Source organism: Lichenostomus cassidix, chromosome 4, assembly GCF_008360975.1.
Source record: "Lichenostomus cassidix isolate B80296 chromosome 4, HeHo_3.0, whole genome shotgun sequence".
NCBI lineage: Eukaryota > Metazoa > Chordata > Aves > Passeriformes > Meliphagidae > Lichenostomus > Lichenostomus cassidix.
The window spans coordinates 7,555,731-7,575,368 of NC_139484.1; the positions used below are offsets into that span (position 1 = coordinate 7,555,731).

The 19,638-nt window shown below is 47.5% G+C and overlaps 1 protein-coding gene across 7 annotated transcripts in view; it reads right to left on the reverse strand.

Annotated features, from left to right (window-relative positions):
• Positions 1 to 19,638, reverse strand: part of SLC4A4 (solute carrier family 4 member 4) — a 128,304-nt gene that overhangs the window by 39,082 nt on the left and 69,584 nt on the right. For 4 of the 7 annotated variants that reach the window (XM_085057728.1, XM_085057727.1, XM_085057730.1 and 1 more), the window contains exons 4-8: positions 15,085 to 15,220; positions 11,218 to 11,378; positions 8,561 to 8,740; positions 3,970 to 4,065; positions 673 to 749 (exon numbers count right to left, since the gene is read on the reverse strand). In XM_085057728.1, the coding sequence (XP_084913854.1) occupies positions 673 to 749; positions 3,970 to 4,065; positions 8,561 to 8,740; positions 11,218 to 11,378; positions 15,085 to 15,220 (650 nt within the window). The remainder of the gene's footprint in view (positions 1 to 672; positions 750 to 3,969; positions 4,066 to 8,560; positions 8,741 to 11,217; positions 11,379 to 15,084; positions 15,221 to 19,638) is intronic. The other 3 variants (XM_085057729.1, XM_085057733.1, XM_085057732.1) reach the window with 3 other exon arrangements.

Sequence of the window (19,638 nt, forward strand, 5' to 3'; positions counted from 1 at the left end):
TTCAGCCACGAGTTTTCTAAGAGTTGGAATAAACTTACTCTTACCCCTCAGAACCGGCAGCCTTTGGAAAGGACGGAAACACACACAAAGACAGCCCGTATGCCACACCACAAACATTACCCTAACTTAAGAAAGAGGTCAAGTCCATGGAGATTTGTCACTAGAGGCCAATTTTAACTTGATTACTGCACTTTGGAGCTGCTCTCCCACATTATCTGTCAGCAAAGCCACCTTTCTGCTGTGACGTGCAAAGGAAGGTGGCACCTTTGTTCCACCACCTGCTGCAGCAGGGACATGTTCCCTATGTGCTCCTGCCCTATCCCTTGGTTCCTGTGAACACTCAGCCCAGGGTGCTTCTCTGCAGACCCTTGTAACCCCTCAGCAGGAAAAGGATCAAAAATCCATCAACCCCTGGCTATTTTCCCTCCTTTCTCACAAGGATCAGCCAGATGCAGTCTATGTGGTGTCACTTCCTTCAGACCTTGGAAGAGATTAACCTGCTGTTTTCAAGGGTTGGGGCTTAAAAAGTGGAGGGTCCAGTCACAGGACACAAAAATGTTCACCCACCTTGTTCATCGTCTTCTTTTCCAGAGCTAAAGTGCAGAGAGCCCTTTCCCCAACATCCAGCTCCTCTCCAAACATCCCCAAGAGAAGGCTGGACCTGGAGCTTACCTGGTCCTTCTCAGGTTTGTCCGAGATGTCATTGAGGCTGGTGGAAGTCAGGTTTCGGTGAGCCATGGATGGGCTGCCTGTAAGAACAGCATTGACACCAGTTAAAGCACTTGCCTGCATCCAGTCAGAACACAGAGGCTCAGGCTACAGCAACACCTTTCCTTGGGAGGCTAATATGGGGAATTCCAGACCCTGACAAGCTGCTTTCTAATTACTTGACATGGCACAGGGGAGATTTAAGATCTGAACGCTTCATCACCTCTGACCCACAGTGGTCCCGTGACTCCCAGGACGGCCAAAGGGTCCAAGGACTTTTCATAATTCCTGCCTGTGGGAGAAAAAGCAAAGCAGCACCACACTGCTGACACTGACGGCACCAGGTAATCCAGGACACACCACAAACCCATCCCTCCACAGGGCTGGGACCTTCCAGGGTGCAAATCCCTGGCCTCAGCTCTGCTGCATGGCTGGCATCTGGTCTCTTCAGCATCCCAGACACTGCACACAGCTCATGCAGAGAGGGAGGCTGGCAGCTCCTGGTCCTTTGAGACAGCCCCTAACGAACGCCTCCCTTGCTCCAAGCTCATTAACTAAGCTCATGAACCTTAAGCATCTCACAGGTTAAAACATGGGTGCCACACCGACGGGCCAAGAGTCACCAATTCCTGACACCAGATTTGCCAGAGAGGTAAAGAAACTCTCTAGAGACACAGCAGAGTAATTAAATTTCAAACAACTCAAAACACAAACAAACAGCAAAACAATAGTAAATAAAGACTTCTGGGATGGATACAGGATCAGTATGAATTTTTATACATTATCTGGAAATGTTCCCATCCATTCTCATTACGTTTGCAGGAATCTGAAACACAGCACCAGGAGCATTTATCCTGGAGTTTCTGACCATGAACACCATTGGAAAGAGAGGAAGTATTCCAAAAGAAATGGCACAGAGGCATTTCCCAACTGAGGCTGTGCTTTGAGACAGCAGTTATTCGATATTCCTATTAAAAGGAATGCGTAAGCTCCCGGTGTACATCAGCTCCCAGCACAAACAAGCTTAATCATAAATCAGCATCAGGAGCAAATAACCAAAGGAGTGGGAATAAAAAACTCTGGACTCCCCAGAGCTGGGTTTTCTTTACAACATATGTGGGGATAGACTGAAAGTATTGCTTCTTGTGGGCCACCTGGAACCACACTATACCTGCTGTGTGTTACTGCCACGTCCAGCAACATCAGCATAGCCCAAGCTGAGCACAAATAGACAAATCATGTATTACAAAAGGGGGGATCTCCAGCTTCAACTCTTCCTGCTGTTATTTAAGACCCCACTTAGCTGCTATTTTTTCAGATTACACCATTGTTTGCTTTGTTTATTAGATTCCAAGCTTACTGCTCCCTCAGATATAATGGCCCTTCTCACAAGAGAAGGCAGCTTGTGCCTTTCCTCCCCCCCTTGCTACCAGCCTCCTTCTCCTAGGGATGGTCAACATATCCCCACAAACTCATTGCAGCTCCAAAAAAACATGTGGAGTACAAAGTTTCTGCTGCTGAGACCCCTGTCCAGGACTTCTGGCACACAACACTCACCCTTGTGGTGTTTGCTAATGAAGGATAATTTCCTGATCCAGGCCCAATTCTCTTTTCTGTCTCTCTGGCAAAGGTGACTGCCATGTTTTGACCCTGGCTAAATGCCAGGCACCTAAAACATCTGCTCTTTCTGCTCTCTCCTGCTGCTGCTGTACAGAGGAGAGGAGAAAAAAAGCTGTCAAACACACACCGGACTCATGAGTTGAGAAAAGGCACTGGTGGGAGGACACACTGAGAAAGGGCAAAACAGGCTCCACAGCATGGGGTGGGGGGGCAGGATAAGGGTTTTTTTTTTTGGTCAGTCCATTAGGGAGAGAAGTCCTCTACTCAGCCATAGGGTCCTCCCACGAGAGACAGTCCTCTGCGAACTTCTTTGCCGTGGATCTGATCTCACGAGCAGCAGCCCACCCGAATCTGCCCTCTCATGAGTCTTTGTCTACAGGGTGCAGAAGCGGACGCTGTTTCCATTTTGGGAGTAAGGCCTTTTTTTTTACTGGGACTCCCACTGGATCACAGCTTCCTCCAGGCATCCACTCACTCCTCCGGCATGGGTACCTCCCCACGGGCTGAGAGTCGATCTCTGCACCCCTGTGGGCTCCATGGGCTGCAGGGCGACCACCTGCTCCCCCCATGGTCCTCACCACGGCTGGCAGAGGGTTTTCACCTCTGGCACCTGGAGCACCTCCTCCCCCACCTTTTCCACTAACCTCGGTGTCTCCATGTTGTTTTCTCTTACATATTCTCACTTCCTCCTCCTCTGTCAAAAAGAAGTGCATGACTACTTTGTTTTGATTTCTTCTTAAATATGTTTTCACAGAGGTGTAACTAACATCTCTAATTGGCCCAGCCTTGCCCAGCAGCCTATCCATCACCTTCAGAGCCATCAGAGATTGGCTCTGCTGGACATGGTGAAAAACTTCCAGAACATTCACACAGAACACACAGGAGCCATCTTTGTGCTCCTCCACTACCAAAAACTGAACTAAGCAAAACTAACACAGTGACACAAGCCTGTCCATGGCCGTGCTCAGCCAAGGACTGGTGTGGAAAGTATGGCAGGCAGTCCAAACCCCTCTGTCCTATTATCTCATCCTATGAATCAGCTCCATAGTCATCTGACATGGGGAATATCCTGGCATTCAGACTTCAGTCTATTGCTGTGGCCTCCAAAGAACACCTCTGTACCACCAGTGTGTTAAGCTGTGCCTTCCCATGAGGAGCTGTGCACTCCTCTGGGATCAGCAAGGCCCCCACGAGTCATGTTTGACAGAGGGAATCAGAGAGAAGCAGTGCCAGAGACCTGTCCATCTCACCCCAGAGAGCTCAAGCTGGCAAACTATTTCTGAGGTTAATTTATATGGAAATTAAAATATTTAAGCCCCTTTAACAGCCAAAGGATACTTCAAGAAACAAAAAAAAGTGCCAGCAGCCAGCTTAGATTCCCTTGGAAGGGAAGTGTGGCCTGACCTACCTGCTTCATCCCAGATGAAGGAAAAAAAGGAAAAGAGAATGAAATAAAGCAGTGGAGGGGACAGTGAGGATAACAAAAACAGCCAGAGCAGCACCATTCCCCATGGAACACATCCATGCTCTTCCCCATGTTAATGCAGCAGCAAGCATTAGGAGTCCAGCTAGTGTGACTTCCCCCTTCCCCTTCCTCTCCTAGCCCCAGTCCACCCACCCTGAGCCCTGCCCAGCACTTACTGAGCCATCCCACGCTGGGGCTGCGCTGCACTCCCAGTTCATCGTCCAAGGTGCGGGTGGCCAGGCAGGGCACGGAGCTCTCGAGCGGGCTGCGTGCTTGTGCCAGGCAAGCAGGAGACAGGAGCAGCAGCAAAGAGCAGGAAGAGAGCAAAGGGGAAAAGTTAAAAGAAAAGAAAAGAAAATTATGACAGAAAGAAAGGTTCAAGCAGCGGCACAGGGAAGCCAGGCAGGAGAGAAGGTTTGAGCTGCACAGTGCGGTCACCAAAGCCCATTCATTTAGATCCCGACATCTCCTCCGCAGCTCCACCTCACAGCATTCCCTTGGCAGGGCTGGAGCCAGCTTTCCATCCCTGGTGTCTGAAATTCAGACATCTTTGAAGCAGATCTCAAGGAAGTGAGTGAGCAGCTGCAGTGCTGGTGGCACTGAACACTTCCAGGCTGCGGCACCATCAGTAACAACAAGTTTTTTGAAAATAAAAATCAGGTAATGTCCCAGAAGCCAACTTTCAGCATCCTGACCCCACCTGTATGTACCCAAGCACTCCAATCCAGACTTGGAAATGCTCACCTTAGTCTGCAATGCTTCCAGTAATGCCAATACATACATTGGTAGGGGCTTTCCAAGCATTCCTTGGATAACACCTCAGCTCTGACTTCAACTTCTCCGTGCTGGTATTGTTCAAGCTGATGCCACTGTTTAGCTATAAAGGCACAGAGGTCACAGTTCACGTGAAGAACACCAAACTGATTAATGCTGAACCAGAGAAGCTGTTCTCTGGAAGTGTTCAAGGCCAGGCTGGACAGGGCTTGGAGCAATCTGGGCTAGTGGAAGGTGTCCCTGCCAGTGGCAGGGGACTGGAACAAGATGGTCTTTCATCTCCCTTCCAACCCAAACCCTTCTAGGATTCTACTGTAGAATAAAACCTTTCTTGCCCCACAGCCAGGTACCCTCTTGTCTGTGCCTCAGCCAACACCTTGCCAACAGCCTGCTATTCCCACTCAACTGTTTCCAAACCATGATGCCAGCACAGTGTGAACAAACAGTGATCAGGAGGTGTTTAGGCAGCACCCACGCAGTGATGGGACCATGCCATTTTTTATGGTGGTTCAACACACACACTCAAACACATCAGTTTTCTACAGCCTCTGCCAGCTTGGGTTTAATAGGATTTGATCGTTTCTCACTTGCCAAATGCTCCCACAGGTGTTAAATTATACAAAACGCTGGCAGGCATGAAGCTCTGAAAGAAAAATTTCAAAAATGGATAGCAAATGGCAAAGGCTGGTAAAACACTGATCACAAAAGGCTGGCAAATACTGATCAGTCTTCAGGCACCTGCAGAAGGGATGGGGACCATAGATCCCATGTTATACATGGCAAAACCCAAGATGTGCCAGCTGGAGAGCAGCTAGCCCAGGTATTATGTACTGCTCCCAGAGGTGCAGGACAATAGCCGTGTCAGGAAGGGACACAAAGAACTCTTCAAAAGCCACTCAACAAAACCAGACACACACAAAAAAGGTCAAAAACCCCTGCAGGAGTCCCATCAACATGTAACATGGAAGTATCTTTGCTGAACACTTAATACAGCTCAACCTTCTACCAATGGAAGCAAGGAAAAGGACTGTATCTTTGCAAGGTAACATGGAGGGATTGCTTAGTCCAGCTTTGTCTGCCCAGAATTTTGGCAATCATCTTCTTCCTACTGAACAGACAGCAAAGGAGGGCTGTGATTCATTCTACTCCATCCATGGCACACAACGAACTACCCTCTTTTGCCCAATTCCTTTCCCAGAGCAAAGGGATTCCTGAGAAAACATCCTGCCGCAGTGTGACCCACGTCAACCTCTATGATGCAGCAAAGAACACGTGTCAGAGCACACCTTGGCCGTGACTCTGCCCATCTGATCACTACCTTACCTTCAAACAGAGCAGTGACGTGAAATATGGGGGCTGAGGATGACTGTGCTCCCAGGGACCACAGAGCTATCCCCATTCCCTAGAGAGGGCTGGGAAGGGATAGAGATGCTCCAGGATCAGTTATGGCAAGGAGATGGGAACTACATAATTTTTTCTTAGAATCCTGAATTTCTAGATGCATTTGGGATAACTGCATGGGGCTCATTCATCTCAGAAGTCAGAAATAAGAACATTTTGGAGCCCCTAAGACTTCAGTTATTTAAGTGCTCTGAACTAAGTGAGATAGAGGCATCTCAGGATCTTTTCAAGCCATGGCCCAGGGAATATTTCCAAATGTCATCTAACAAATAGATGCCACCCCTGAATGTGTTCAAGGGCAGGCTGCCCAGGCTTGCAGGAGGTGACCCTGCTGAGCCAGCCAAGCAGGGCGGCAGCTACACCAGCCTATGAAGCTGTTGTACAGAAGGCAGGAGGATACTTTGACCTGGTAGAAGCACCAATATTGGATGGAAGTTTCAGTGACACTGAAATGAAAACAAACACCTACCTGGAAAGAAACACTATGGAAATTTAGGAGTGCTTGGGGCTGGCGGCACAGTCATTATGGTGATTAGCTATGTTAAGAGACAGCTGCACTCCTGTTAGTCCCACAAAATTTTTATCTGTCTAAAGTACATGTGAGGTACTCATTGAATCCAAGGTATAACCTGATCATATACGTTCTGTAGTTACTTTCTCATCAAAGTGTAAATAATAAATAACAGTAACAGTATTCATGAGGTATTTCCCTCTGCATGTCAGCCTCACCCCCCTAAAGTCTCAATGCACTTGTACTGTCATGGATCAGAGTGTTATACATTCTTGGAGCACATAAATATCCCAGGTGAGGCAACAGAGACAGAACAAAATAAAAAGAGTGGCTGATGGTCAGACCAGGAAAGAATTCCTGGAGAATCAGTCCAACTGAGCCAGGACCTGCACAGCCCCTTCAAACAAGAGAAAGAAACTAATGAAATTAAAATCACTTAAAATCCAAGTAAAAAAGGCCCTTAGCCATGAAAAATGAGCAGGGGCTGAGTAAGAATGTGAGGAATGCCCTTTGTCAGCATAACCCTTTCTAGAATAAGCTCTGCCTACATGCAGGAAAAGGGTTTGCAGCTGAGAACTGAGGGCATCCCCTACATAAGGCAACTGAAGTGCCCAAGCACCAAGAGTTAAAGACGTATCCATCTGGTGTTCAGCCTCCCACACACAATGGCCACAGGCCAGGATCCTGCTCCTCACAACAAACCTGGCCATCAAAGGCCCAGAAAGAGCTGGAGTCACAGAGGTGGTAATGGAAAGCAGATGCCTTCCATCCAAACTGGGGGGAGCACACCACGAGAAGGCATCCAACAAGGCCAGGTTGGCTGGGGCTTGCAACAATGTGGTCTAGCAGAGGGAGTCCCTGCTCATGGCTCCTCCAGCTTTAGGACTCATCCGGCCACACTAAGCCCCTTCCCCAGAGCTGTAATTTCCTCATAGTGCTCCCTAGAGTCCAGTCCCTCTCTGCTCCACTGGACTCCTGCAGGGATATTCACCTAGAATACTCCCTTGGTTCGCATTACTGCACCTTTGCGTTACTCACTCAATCGCCACATTATCAAGGCACTCATACACAACAAGAGGCATCATCCACAGCAATAAACAGTCTCTACATGCACACGCACTCCTGTTGCAAAAGCAAAGGATGATCCAAGGTCAGAAATATTAATGAAGTGTGAGAACAGGTTAGGGAGGAACGTTAGGGTGAGTTTTAGACGCCAAACACAGCAAGCTAAGAGGCCTTCCGTGGAGCAAGAAGAATTTCTTCACTTGCTTTTATTTCTGGGTACTTTTAAGTGGCAACTTTTAGCCCAATTTCCAGATGGAAGACAGTTGAGAGAACTCCAAGGTATGACAAGAGGCTTAAAACTCCTCCTTTTTTTTTTTTTATCATGAGCAAAAAACCCAAATCTCCACCCAGGGGTGAGCACTGAGTCCGTGCCCAGGCCTCTGTAGCTGTCTGCATCCACACACATACACACACACGTATTTAGGGACACCACTACCAACATGGTACTACCTACTACACCTTTTCTAGAGAGAAGAGACATATTCATGACACACACCATAAAGCTATTCTAGGACGAATAAAGCAAGATGGAAATCAGCTTTACCCCACTGGACAATGCTTTTACAGCAATAAAATGCAAGCTAGATGTTACTGCCAGGTCAGTTTTGATTCACAGTGCCACCAACACCGTCTGTTACAGACATGGAATGTGCATAGAAGCTTTGTCTCTGCCCAAATGTTTCAGGTGATCAGCCTTTTAAAGTTCAGGCCCCACCAGAGTTTTTTGTGAATCTCTCTTTCCTATCATTACTCCTAAATCATCTCCTAGATGCCAGTTGCAAGAGCACACTCCTGCCTTCCTGCTTGCCCCTTGTGCCCCTGTCAGTCCAGTGAAGATGTGGTTAGAGCGCCGTGCCACGACTGAAGCAGCCTGCAGAGCCCCCGCTGATGTGTCATCAGCACGGTCTCACTACACCCATCGGGGTTAGAAAAGCATTGTCAGGGCCACGCAGTTAGTTCTGGGCGGGTGGGTGGCTGTGACAGAGAAGGCTATAGCCAGTTAGCCTCTGCATTACCATTATCGGGGTTGGAAAACATCCTACTTGCACTGGAGACGGTCTTTCCAATGTCAGCCAGCGAGCGCAGGTTGGATTTCTTGGTCTGGTGCCGGTGCTTCCTGAGCAGGGTGTAGGTGACCTTGTCCTTCAGTTCGGGTTTCAACAGCCCCGTCTCGATCTGATTGTCAACGATCATCTCTGTGGCAGGCACAGGAAGGGGGAGGGAGGGGAGAGCAAAATTAACCACAGAGCACAAAATTGGTTCCAGAGTGAGCAGAGAGAGAAGGATGGATTGTTTTCACCCTGTCTTTTTGAAGGCTTTCTTACCATCTCAAAGACAGGTTTTATTTGTACGAAAATCTCTTTTAGACATTCCTCTTGAAACAGAACATAAGCATTTCCATCCAGCATGAGCCACTAACACACACCTATTGCACTGAGATTCCCTTCTGCCACAAAAGGGAAGATTCTCCTCCATGCCACAGAGCCTATTTCACATACCAGGGTAAGATGGTTCTTAGATCAGAAATGGAATCCACTCTGAGCCAGGACTTCTCTGAAGATGCTATAACTCTATTGCAAGTTCCATTATGCTCCCAAAAATCACAGAGAAAAACTTCTATCAGATTCAACAAAGCCTGAGTTCACCTCACAGGCCACCAGTAAAAACTAATCTAAAGATAGGAAGAAGTCCTGGAGATGTGCCACTAATTAAATCATTCACTTGCAGGACTGAAGTGACGGCAACTACAAATGGCAGAACTTGCTCCAGTTACCACAGGATGTGTTATATGGCTTTACCTTTCATGGAGTCACCAGGAAAAAAGGCTCCCAGTCTCCTCAATGCCTGCTCACTTCCCATCAATTCCCTCCTTTCTCCTCCCCTATCCCAGAGGAAAAAGGCAAAAGGCTGGCCACACTTATGAAGAATGTCCCCTGTGCAGTAAATCTCGCATGATGTCGTTCCCCTGATGACTTGAGTTCACGCGCTGTCCCCCAAGGGCAAGTGGCAGCTCTTATTTGTCTGCTGGTAACTTTTATTTGTGCTAATAATAAAAGTTATGGGAAGGGGGAGGCAGGACACGCATCACATTTGCTAACTCAGTGAGTCAGAAAGTCATCTTCTATGTGCTGCCCAAGAATTAATGCCTCTTCAAATCTCTAAGGAAGAGCCTAGTTCTTCCTCTCAAATTAAGACAGGGTGGGTATATGCACGTAGTTACCCTTACACAAAATGTTTGGCAAAAGGTAGACTTTAGTTAAGTGTTATTTTAATACAAGCTTTTCTTGCTCATGCTTTTGGTTAGTGATTTTTGGAGTATTTCCTTCAGAACCTTCATTCAAGTTTATCCTTCTCTATCTGGTATCTTCCCTTCCCTGTTCCTGATAAAACACAAACAACAAAAAGTTTTTCTTTGGAGTTTTCCTTTCCTGTGTGTCACTACCAGACACCAGCCAAGTGATCATGATTAAATCATCCTGGAAATCCAGTCCTGGATATCTCCACCTGTCTGATTAAGGGTCTGGACCAGCAAAAACAGCCCGCTCAGGACAGTGTCACTGTGTCACAGCAACAGCAGCCACTGATGTGTAATTTAATCTCCTAGGAATTAGATTTAATTTGGGTGTTGAAGAAGAAGATTGAAGGTGACATCTCAAAGGGACTTCAAAAGGAAATTTAATGTATGAGGGTTTAAGCTTTTGGGCCATGGACATCAGCTTCTGAAGCAGGTTCAGCTTCAGCAGAAAACTTGAGAAGCTCTTGGGAGGTTTATTTTGTTAAACCTGGCAAAGCTGTGCATTTAGATACACAGACACAAAAGCAAAAGAAGATAAATGTCACCACAAGCACTTGCAAAACTAAGTTCAAAACTCTGTATTTAACACCAGAGGCAGCTTTTGTAATTCCAAGTCTTACTAACCAGTGTATGGGACAACTCCATTCCAGGACAATTTTGACCTTGCTTTCTGAGATGATCATTCAAAGCAGTGAGTTTTGGCGGAGGAAGTATTTAATTTTGCTCTTTTAGACCTCCCCATGGCTCTTAAACTCACCATTTTGGTTAAATGTCCTTCCACAGGATGGCTCACTTCGAAAATTTATTTTCTGTGAGTTCTCACACGCCACAGGAAGCATGATTTGGCTCTCTGCAATATCACCGAGCGTCACCAGAGGCGACAGCTATTCTGACTGCACAAAACCTGCCTCCCCATTCCGCAGAATGGAGCACCAGTTGGTGCTGGGGCTGCTCTCCCCTCTCCCTTGCTGGGGGTGGGGGGGCATCCCATCCCAAACACAGCCCCACCTGCCTTCAATGGGCACCTGAACACCTCACCCAAGAGCAGTCTGTGGCCTGAGTCATTCTGCATGAACGGTACCCGACGGGCATCTCCACCCCCAGAGACATGGCACTGTCACCTTTTCCATAGTGAACACAAATTAAATTGGTGTCTTTTACTATTCTTCCTGCACTGAGAAGGACTCTTTTCATCTAGCTGTTATCCTTTTCCAGCTACTTTCGAGTTTTCCCCTCTTATTCCTTGTTCTTTCTTTCTTTTCCTCTTTTATTTAAAAAGCAGCACTTTTTCATTAAAACCATCCATAAAATTGTATCAGGGTTAATAAAAATTCACGGGGAGGGGATGAGGGAAAGAGTCAAGGCAGGTGTACTTACCCACCACCTGTGGGAGGGAAGAAGCCTCCATATCCAGCATGATGGAGCCCTTCTCTATGCATGTCCTCAGCTCGAACAGGCTGTGCAGAGACAAGGTGGCCACGTGTGGTTTGCTCCATCGCTCCCCACCTTGTTCTACCTTCTCCTCAAACTTGATCCACCTATGAGAGGGCAGAGCAATGAGATGAGGTTAAGGCTGTTGGCTCCTTGCAGAGAAATAAATCAGCATTTCTAGAAATAAGGCGACTTGTCCTAGACTACCTTGGCAGTGCTGGGTTAATTGTTGGGCTCCATTGTCTTAGAGGGCATTTCCAACCTGAATGATCCAGTGATTCCAATTCAGGCAATAAAATACGCAATCAGCCACTGCTGATTCAGGCAGCATGGAATACTGCTGTCCCATGCCCACAGGGTGGCAAAGGGTGGAAGAGAGGAGCACAATCCAGCCATGTCTGAAGGTGTGGAGAACAAGTGAGCCACCAAAGGAGAAGGCACAAATTAAGGGACTCATTCCTTCCCTCCAGCCACTGTTTAATGATTGAACCGAGCAGATCAGAAAAATCCTGAAAACTTATCTCTAATGGAAGGTGAGAGCAAAGGTTAAATTCTGGTCTGTGCAAAACACTCTTTATACCCCTAAAACGACATCCCAACAGCAGGGAAGCAGAAGGCTTCATCTCCCTGGGCTGCAGCCCATCCCCACTTCCTCTGCAGCCTTGACCCTGCCCTTGGCTCCGCTGTGCCCAGCCTGGAGCACGCAGGGATGGGCAGTGGGGTGGAGCACATGGCTCCTGTGCAGGGCTGGGGGATCTCACCTGGCCTATGCCTTCTTCCTTACTACAGCACACAGCAATGGCTTTGATGTAAAGTGGGAGTGCAGGAAAAGGTGGTTCAATATCTCCTAATGGCAAAGCAGAAATGCTTTTTAATCCCCTCTTGAGACACTGTTTTAATATATGTGGAAAATGAAAATTCCAGTGACTAATATAAAGGGATTATTAAGAGAAAAACCCACACACGTAAAGGTAAAGGAAGCCCATAAATTTGTTCAAAAGAGTATTATTAACAGCAAGTAAAATTATCTTTAATCCTGAAAAATGTATTAGTTGAGGATTAATCAATTATGCGTCACAATTGCAGTAATCTGTTTTTGAGACTTTGTTTTTTTAAAACAGCTTTTTAACTCAAACTAAAAGACTGATTTTCATCTCCAATTAATACGGTCCTTTTAGTTCACAAAAACTAAGTGTTTCCTAGGACACCTGAGGGACCTGGGTGGATGCAAATCTGTGCACTTCAGGGGCTTTGTGTGATGTGGGACCGAGTCACATTTACTCCGTAACAGCTGAAAGGCTGCAAACTACCAGTGTTTGTCCTTCCAGGGAAAGTGATTACTCACAACTATCAATATTTGCTTTTTGTTTACTTTTCTCACTACAATCCACAATCCCAACACAATAAAACAAATATTAACTTGCAAACCTGGGTGAACTAATGCCTGCTCTATTTGTGTAGAGAATGGTGTGGGTTGGGAGGGACCTCAAAGCTCTCTTATTTCCAAGCTCCTGCCATGGGCAGGGACAGCAACCAGGTTGCACTAACACGGGAATGCCTGCGTTCCAGAGGTAGCCATAGGATACAGAGTGCAGCAGAAAAAGGAAAAGACCTGCAACAGCTGGAGGCCCCCAGCCTGTTGTGAGGCTCAGTGAAATATCTCTGGGGACCAAGACATGTCCACCAGAGTGCGGGGATTGTCATCCTGTAAGGCAGGGAGATGGCAGAAAGGTGATGGGATTACAGAGAGAAGGAATGACAGGGAATGTGGAATGGTGTATAGGGGTTTTTTAAACTTCTGTTATGGTCTTTTTTTGTTACATGAGCTGTGCCAGGAATTATAGTTTTATCCTTCACCCTTTTACACCTGATAATATCAACACAGCTTTGACAGGACTGTTGTGTGTGAGGTGCAGCAGACAGACAGGAGGAATGTGTAGATGTCAGAACAGAGTGGGAGGGAGATGAGGAAGGTAATTTGATTGTTCTCTCAAATACAAGTGCAGTCTTTAGCCCTGCAACAGTGTGCAGGCAGTGTTGCTCTCCCCATCTGGGAGCTGTGCAGTTCTACACTGGTGCCAGGGGAAGCATCAACCCCACAGCATCTCCTCTGTCCTCTCCCTCTTCTACCTGCATAGCCCCGCACTTTTTCCTGTGTTCAGCACCCGCTCATGCAACTTCCCAGTTGTGGGGGAGCTGTTCTGCAGCAGCAGATGTAAAACAACCCCAGAACAGCTGGCAGATCCTATGCCCAGCACCAATCAGCTCTGGATGCACTGGGAGACATTCAGAAGCTCTCAGGAGATTCTGTGGTGCAAGATCGAGTAATTTCAGGAATATCTGGAAAAATCCTGAACAATCAGGCACTTTGTAAGATCACTATCCACAAAACAGCCCGCAAGCAGGCATTTGGGCCAATTTGGGAATTACATAGCACTTCAACAAGGTGCTTTGTTACATTCTGTGTAATTTATACAAAGAATCATGGGTGCATTCAGGTTGGGAAAGTCCTCTAAGATCATCCAGTCCAAACATTAATCCAGCAAAGCCAAGGCACCACTAATCCATGTGCCTAAGCATCATATCTATGCATCTGTTAAATCCCTTGGGGGATGGGGACTACACCACTGCCCTGGCCAGACAACCCTTTGGGTAAAGAAATTTTTCCTAGTATCTGACCTAAACTTCCCCTGGCACAACTTGAGGTTGTTTCCTCTCACCCTGTGGTGTGCTATTTGGGAGAAGAACCCTGGAGAGAGCCCCACACACAGCTCAATGCAGCACTTCTACCAAAGACATGTAAAAACACCTAAACCCAGGAAGTACTGAGCTCATGGTAAGAGGGAAGAAGAGCAATAAAGGGAGAAAAAGAGGAGGAACAAGTCAGCAGCTAGAGAGTACAAGGTGGAAAGGTGGAAAGTCATTAAATAAGCTCTCCAAGAGACTGAGAAGCAAAATAAAGCAAGGTAAGGGGTAAAGGGGTAGGTGGTGGAGCAGCTCATTAAATCACAGGTAAAGAAGATTAAAGTAACCAAACAGGGTTCAAACAAACTTTGAACAAAGACAGTGCCCATAAGAGTGGAAAGTGGGAAAAGAGCTTATCCCAGCCACCATAAAGCAAAATGAAAGCCCCCAGGCTCAGTGAGGGCAATTGGGAATAGGTCAGTGATGTTCAGATATAAACTACATGTAACTTGTGGCAGCCAGACCCCAAAAACATCCCAGCTTTTTTGTCATGGCTTTTTGACCAAACTAACAGCAGTATCAAAGAACCCAACCCAGGAACTCAAAGCAAGCAACCCCATCCAGCATTTAACATGCACCTTGAAAAATTAGTTCACAAGAAAATACCTTGAAGTTTTTTTCCCTATTTAAAATTAATTCCATCAGTAACTCACTCGGACAGGGACAGCTAAAATTTCCCAGTCTGTGGTGTGAGGTGGGACCAGGCTCAAAAGCTAGTTTGGGGCAATAGCACTGAAGCGGTTTTGACTCAGGCACCAACTTCTGGCAATTCTGGCCGAGACATGTCACCCTTCGCAAAGCACTACTGAGCCTGTACTTTTCTCTCCACAGGCAAACTATTCCAATCATTCTGGCTCTCTATTTTTTCCTAGTTTTTCTTTTGTAATATTTAAACAAACCCTCATATTCCAAAGAATGGCAATTTGAGCTAAACAAGCTCCTTTCTGTGGCTTCCCCATGCGATCCTGGCAGCACAGACATTGCCCAAACGGAATGCTAAAGTACGAATTTCCCATGGAAGCGCTGCTGGCTGCCCTTCCCTTTCAGGGCAGAGGAAAACCAACCCACCTTGCAGTCTCCTTCCACTCCATCTCCTGTCCATCGACAGCCAGAAGTTCGTCCAGCTCAGTGAAGAGCTGCGGGGGCGCGGGGCTGTCATCTTCCTCTCCGAGGATGAAGCGGATGCGCTCGGCGGCAGGGGAGACTGCAGAGGTGAAAATACTGCGGTTAACGGCCTGCGAGATGACCAGGGACGTGCGGCTCCTCTCCTTGCCCTGCTCCCCAAGGCCATTCAGCTGTTTCTCCAGGCTGCCTTTGCCATCTGACATCCTCGTCGCTGCGGACGCAGGGGCGTGAGCGAGGGTGCCTCTATCTCCCTCTCTCCCCTTCCTTGCCTCCCACTGAACTTCTTACAAGTTCAAGCTGGGAGTAAAGTTCAGGAAAACTTGTCTCTTCCTACAGACCTTAACTATGTTACAGCAATTTGCAGCCCTTGTAAAAAAAAAAGCACTATGGAGCTCAGAACCAATGTGCTCTGTGGCGCTGCCCGAGGACCTGCTGCTCTCTGAGCAGCCCGGATCCTTTGCCCCCTTTTTTATATGACCTAAAACCAGTTCCAGCCAAACCAATTGGGGGCTTGCTGGCACAGCATCCCACTGCTGGCTTTCCCCTCCCTCGCTGCCAGCCAGGTTTGGGCTGCCATTGGCCTGCAAGGCAGGCTGGAACCTCCCCAGCCCACCACTGGAAAACACAGGAACATTTAACAGAAGGGTAGTCTCGTCTTTACATGAAGAATGCGACCCAATGCATTTAGTCAGGCACCAATGCACTGAGAAAAAAACAACTGCTCCCAGTTGGAAAAGACTGCCTGTTTAGGCAAAAGAACTACTTTCAATACACAGCACAAGCAAAGTCAGTTGTCATTATAAGATCGAGAAAAAGGAACAGAAACCCTTTCCTGGTTAAGGATTCAAAATTCAAACCGGAGAGCATCACTGTCTCCATCCCAAGGCCTGAGGGCATCTCCTAAAGGTATCTGGAGCCCACGACGCCAGAGTCACCTTGCTAGAGGGCTCCTTGGGGTCTACAGCCTTTTTCTGAGCATATCACCTTAAAACGCAGGTGTGACCATGTGAAATCTTAACACAGGCATCCTTTCTGCTGGATGTTTATCAGCATTAGAGATACACAGCAGACTATGAACTTTGAACAGTTCTGCTAAAAACTCCTTTCTTTTCAAAAGATCAGCTGGCTGTCTCTTGCAAAATAATTAATTACACCAGGTGTCCAACCGCATTGATTTTTACAGGGTAAACAGAGTCTCAATTTGGAATGGGAAAAAAGAAACCAGTAAAAAACATGCCCTTTACTCTTTTTTCTTTTCCTCAAATAAACTTTCATAGCTTTCTTCCTGAATTACTCAGCAAAGGTTGATGCAAATTCACTTCATCAGTTAGACTGATCTTGCTTCTGTAATATAGATTCCTTTTTGACTGCAAGTGTATTTGTAACCATGAATGCCCTTGGAATCTGCTGGGACCCAAGGACCTTGCCCAGCTGCTAAAGCAGCCTCCCCATCACGAGGCATTTAACTTCCTGCAGACTTCAGGAGAGTTGGAGAGGGACTTCTGACAAGGGCCTGGAGTGACAGAACAAGGGAGAATGGCTTCAAACTGACAGAGGGCACGGTTAAATGGGATATTGGGAAGAAATTCTCCCCTGTGAGAATGATGAAGCTCTGGCACAGGTTGCCCAGAGAAGCTGTGGCTGCCTCCTCCCTGCGAGTGTCCAAGGCAAGACTGAATGGTGGCTAGAATGAGATGCCAGAGTATTCACCCATACTATGCACGTTCCATTGTCCCCTCCCTCAACCTACACCAATGAATCTCAATATATTTTTACATTCAAACAGAATTTGAATATCAGAGCTAGAAAACATATAAAATATATGTCTGTCTTATTGCTTCAAAAAGCAAGGTGGAGCACAGAAGTGGCTGATGTTTGGAAGAGGCTGTCAGAGAAGGGACTGCAGAGCTTCTTGAGCTGGTGAAGGCATCCAGTGAAGCCAATGTGAAAACTCTCTCCTGAGTCATTTTGAAGTGGTTTTATTTATTTATATGGAAGTGTTACCCTGATATTCCCACCCATAATGTGATCATTCCACAACATATTGCTCACTGAACCTGGGTGCCATCTGTCACCCCTTCTTTCTTGCTTTCTTCCTTTCCCTGTTGCTAATTTCCCATTATCTGCACTTAGGGCCTATGATAAGGTTCACAATCCCATTAAGGCATTTGCTGGGTCACAGGTCCCTGATGCCCGCTTGACCACATGTTCTTTATTGCAATTTTGTGGGTTAATGGGCCGTTTATGGGTTGTTTATGTGCTCTCTTTAGCAAGGAGAACATATTTTCATCCTAATCTCCGGGCGAACCCTGTGTGCTCAGCGCAGGCTGAGCTCCAGGCTCAGGGGCTGGAGAGTCATTAACCCAGGGGGTGACCCCTCAGCCCTGCCTGCCCGACCTTTGAGCACCACCTCGGCAGCCTGCCCCAGCCTTGGCCATCACCTTCACCTCCACCTCCGCTGTCCAGCTCAGGAGCAGCTCCAACCAGCACTGCTGATGCCAGGAGCAGCTCAGGCTGGTCAATTCTGTTTTCCTTGCTGTCTCATCCGAGAAATCAACCTCGTGGTCAGCAGACATTTGCTGCAGAGAAAAGGCTAAGCCACAGATTTAGATGGCTGGTGTTATATTTTTCCCCTGAATGGGAGAGGAATTAAGATACTAATTGCAGAGAGTATAATGTTCCAACACAATGTGGGTACAGAGGCAAACGCCATCCATGGGTTATATCTCTCACTTCCCCCTCTTCCCTTTCCTGTTCCATTCAGCCACACATGGTCCATGAGACAGCTTATAAAATCCATAACTTGCACAAGAGAACAAACACATCAGCAGTTTCTCCAAGTTCAGCTCAGGCCAATTCTGAGCACAATGTATACCCTCGGGTTCCCAAAGGCAAAAATCAATCTCCATCAACAGAGAGGAATCTCAGGGAGCTCAGAAATAGGGAGAGACACACTGTAGCATGACAACCTCAAATCAGGCATGGCGGAGCTTCCCAGCCCTGTTCCAGCAATGGCTTTGGTGGGAGCCCTCCCTTGCTGCCTGGTGCAATGGGAAAGCCACACATGGAAATGCCGGGGGGGGCTTTGTGGCATTGGCCTCTATCCTAAAGTCACCTCCTGCTTCAGTGCCACGGGCCTGGCTGGTGGCGAGCAGAAAGCAGTTTCAACCTGGTTCTGTGGGTGTAGGATGCTGCCTCAGGATGGGGGACAGGGGGTATCTGTGTTGATGCACAAGTGAAACAGCTTGTTCTCCACTCAACCAGTACACTTTTCCTCCTGCTTTTCCAGCTGGCTGTTACACTTCTGAAGACCCTGGGGACCTGCACCTCAGCCAACTGCTTCCTCCATTCGAGGCCAAAGGGACCATCAGGCACAAAGTCCTGTTTCTCCCAAGTGCATCAGCAGCGACAGAAATCCCCGAGACACCTGGTGCAAATCCCTCCCCAGAGTCTGTGGGACTGGTATCAAGGAAAGTTGTTTGTCAAACGTGCTTCCCAAGCAGGCTTATTGAAACAGGACATGATCATACTCCCATTCCTTTCTGGGACTGCCCTCCCTCTGCCAAAGCTCAGGTGAAACCCACCTGCAGTCAGAGCAGTGACACACTTGTGCAGACACCTGTAACAGATTTAAAGCTGTTTCCTTTCCATTTCAGCTGACTTCCTTTCCAAAATTCTCAATTACCAAAACCCATTTTAATTGTGGGTTAATGTTGACACAAGACACCAGCTAAAGGCAAGCAGAGAGGCTTTGATGGTCCACAGTCCTACCAGCTTCCTCCAAAGACAAACCTGAATGGAACCCCACCTAAAACCTGGAGTCACTGAAAACAATCCCCTTGGACACCTCTGCCAGTTCCTGTGCAGCATCCAACGCACTGGGCCAAGGCCACAGGATAAGACAAGGGATGCTCTCCCGCTTTACCAGCAATACTGTCCAGCATTTCTGGAGCATGGCACACAGACCCTCCATGCTCCTCCTGCACCTTTAAAGGTAAGAACTGTTATTGCCATCATGGAAGGGAGAACGATCACTTCAGATAGCACCAATTTCTGCAGAACAACCCAGGGGAGAACTGATTTCCTGATTCCCTAAGTGCTCCACCAAGCACCAGCATCCCCAAGCACTACCGAAGAAGCCAAGTGCCTCTTGCACATGGATTTACATGTGACACCTGCTTTCAGAAAGCCTGCACCAAAAACACTGCTCTGAGGCTGCACACTGGCCTTTCCCAGGGTCCCACAGAACCAGCCCTGGCTGATTTGCTCCCCAGCTAATCACTCTAAGCAAGCGTGAGAATTTCTCTTTTGCTTGTTTTGCTTCTTTGCATATGAACGATTACTTTTTGACCCCGCACCGGGGCAGGCTGGCTGTGAGGCAGATTAGCCTTTTCACAGGCAGGACTTGGCAGTGGGGAGGGAATGCTCACCACACTACTCAGATCCCACTCCAGGTCACTTCTTGCATGACTGTGGGGTGCAGAGAATGCTATTCAA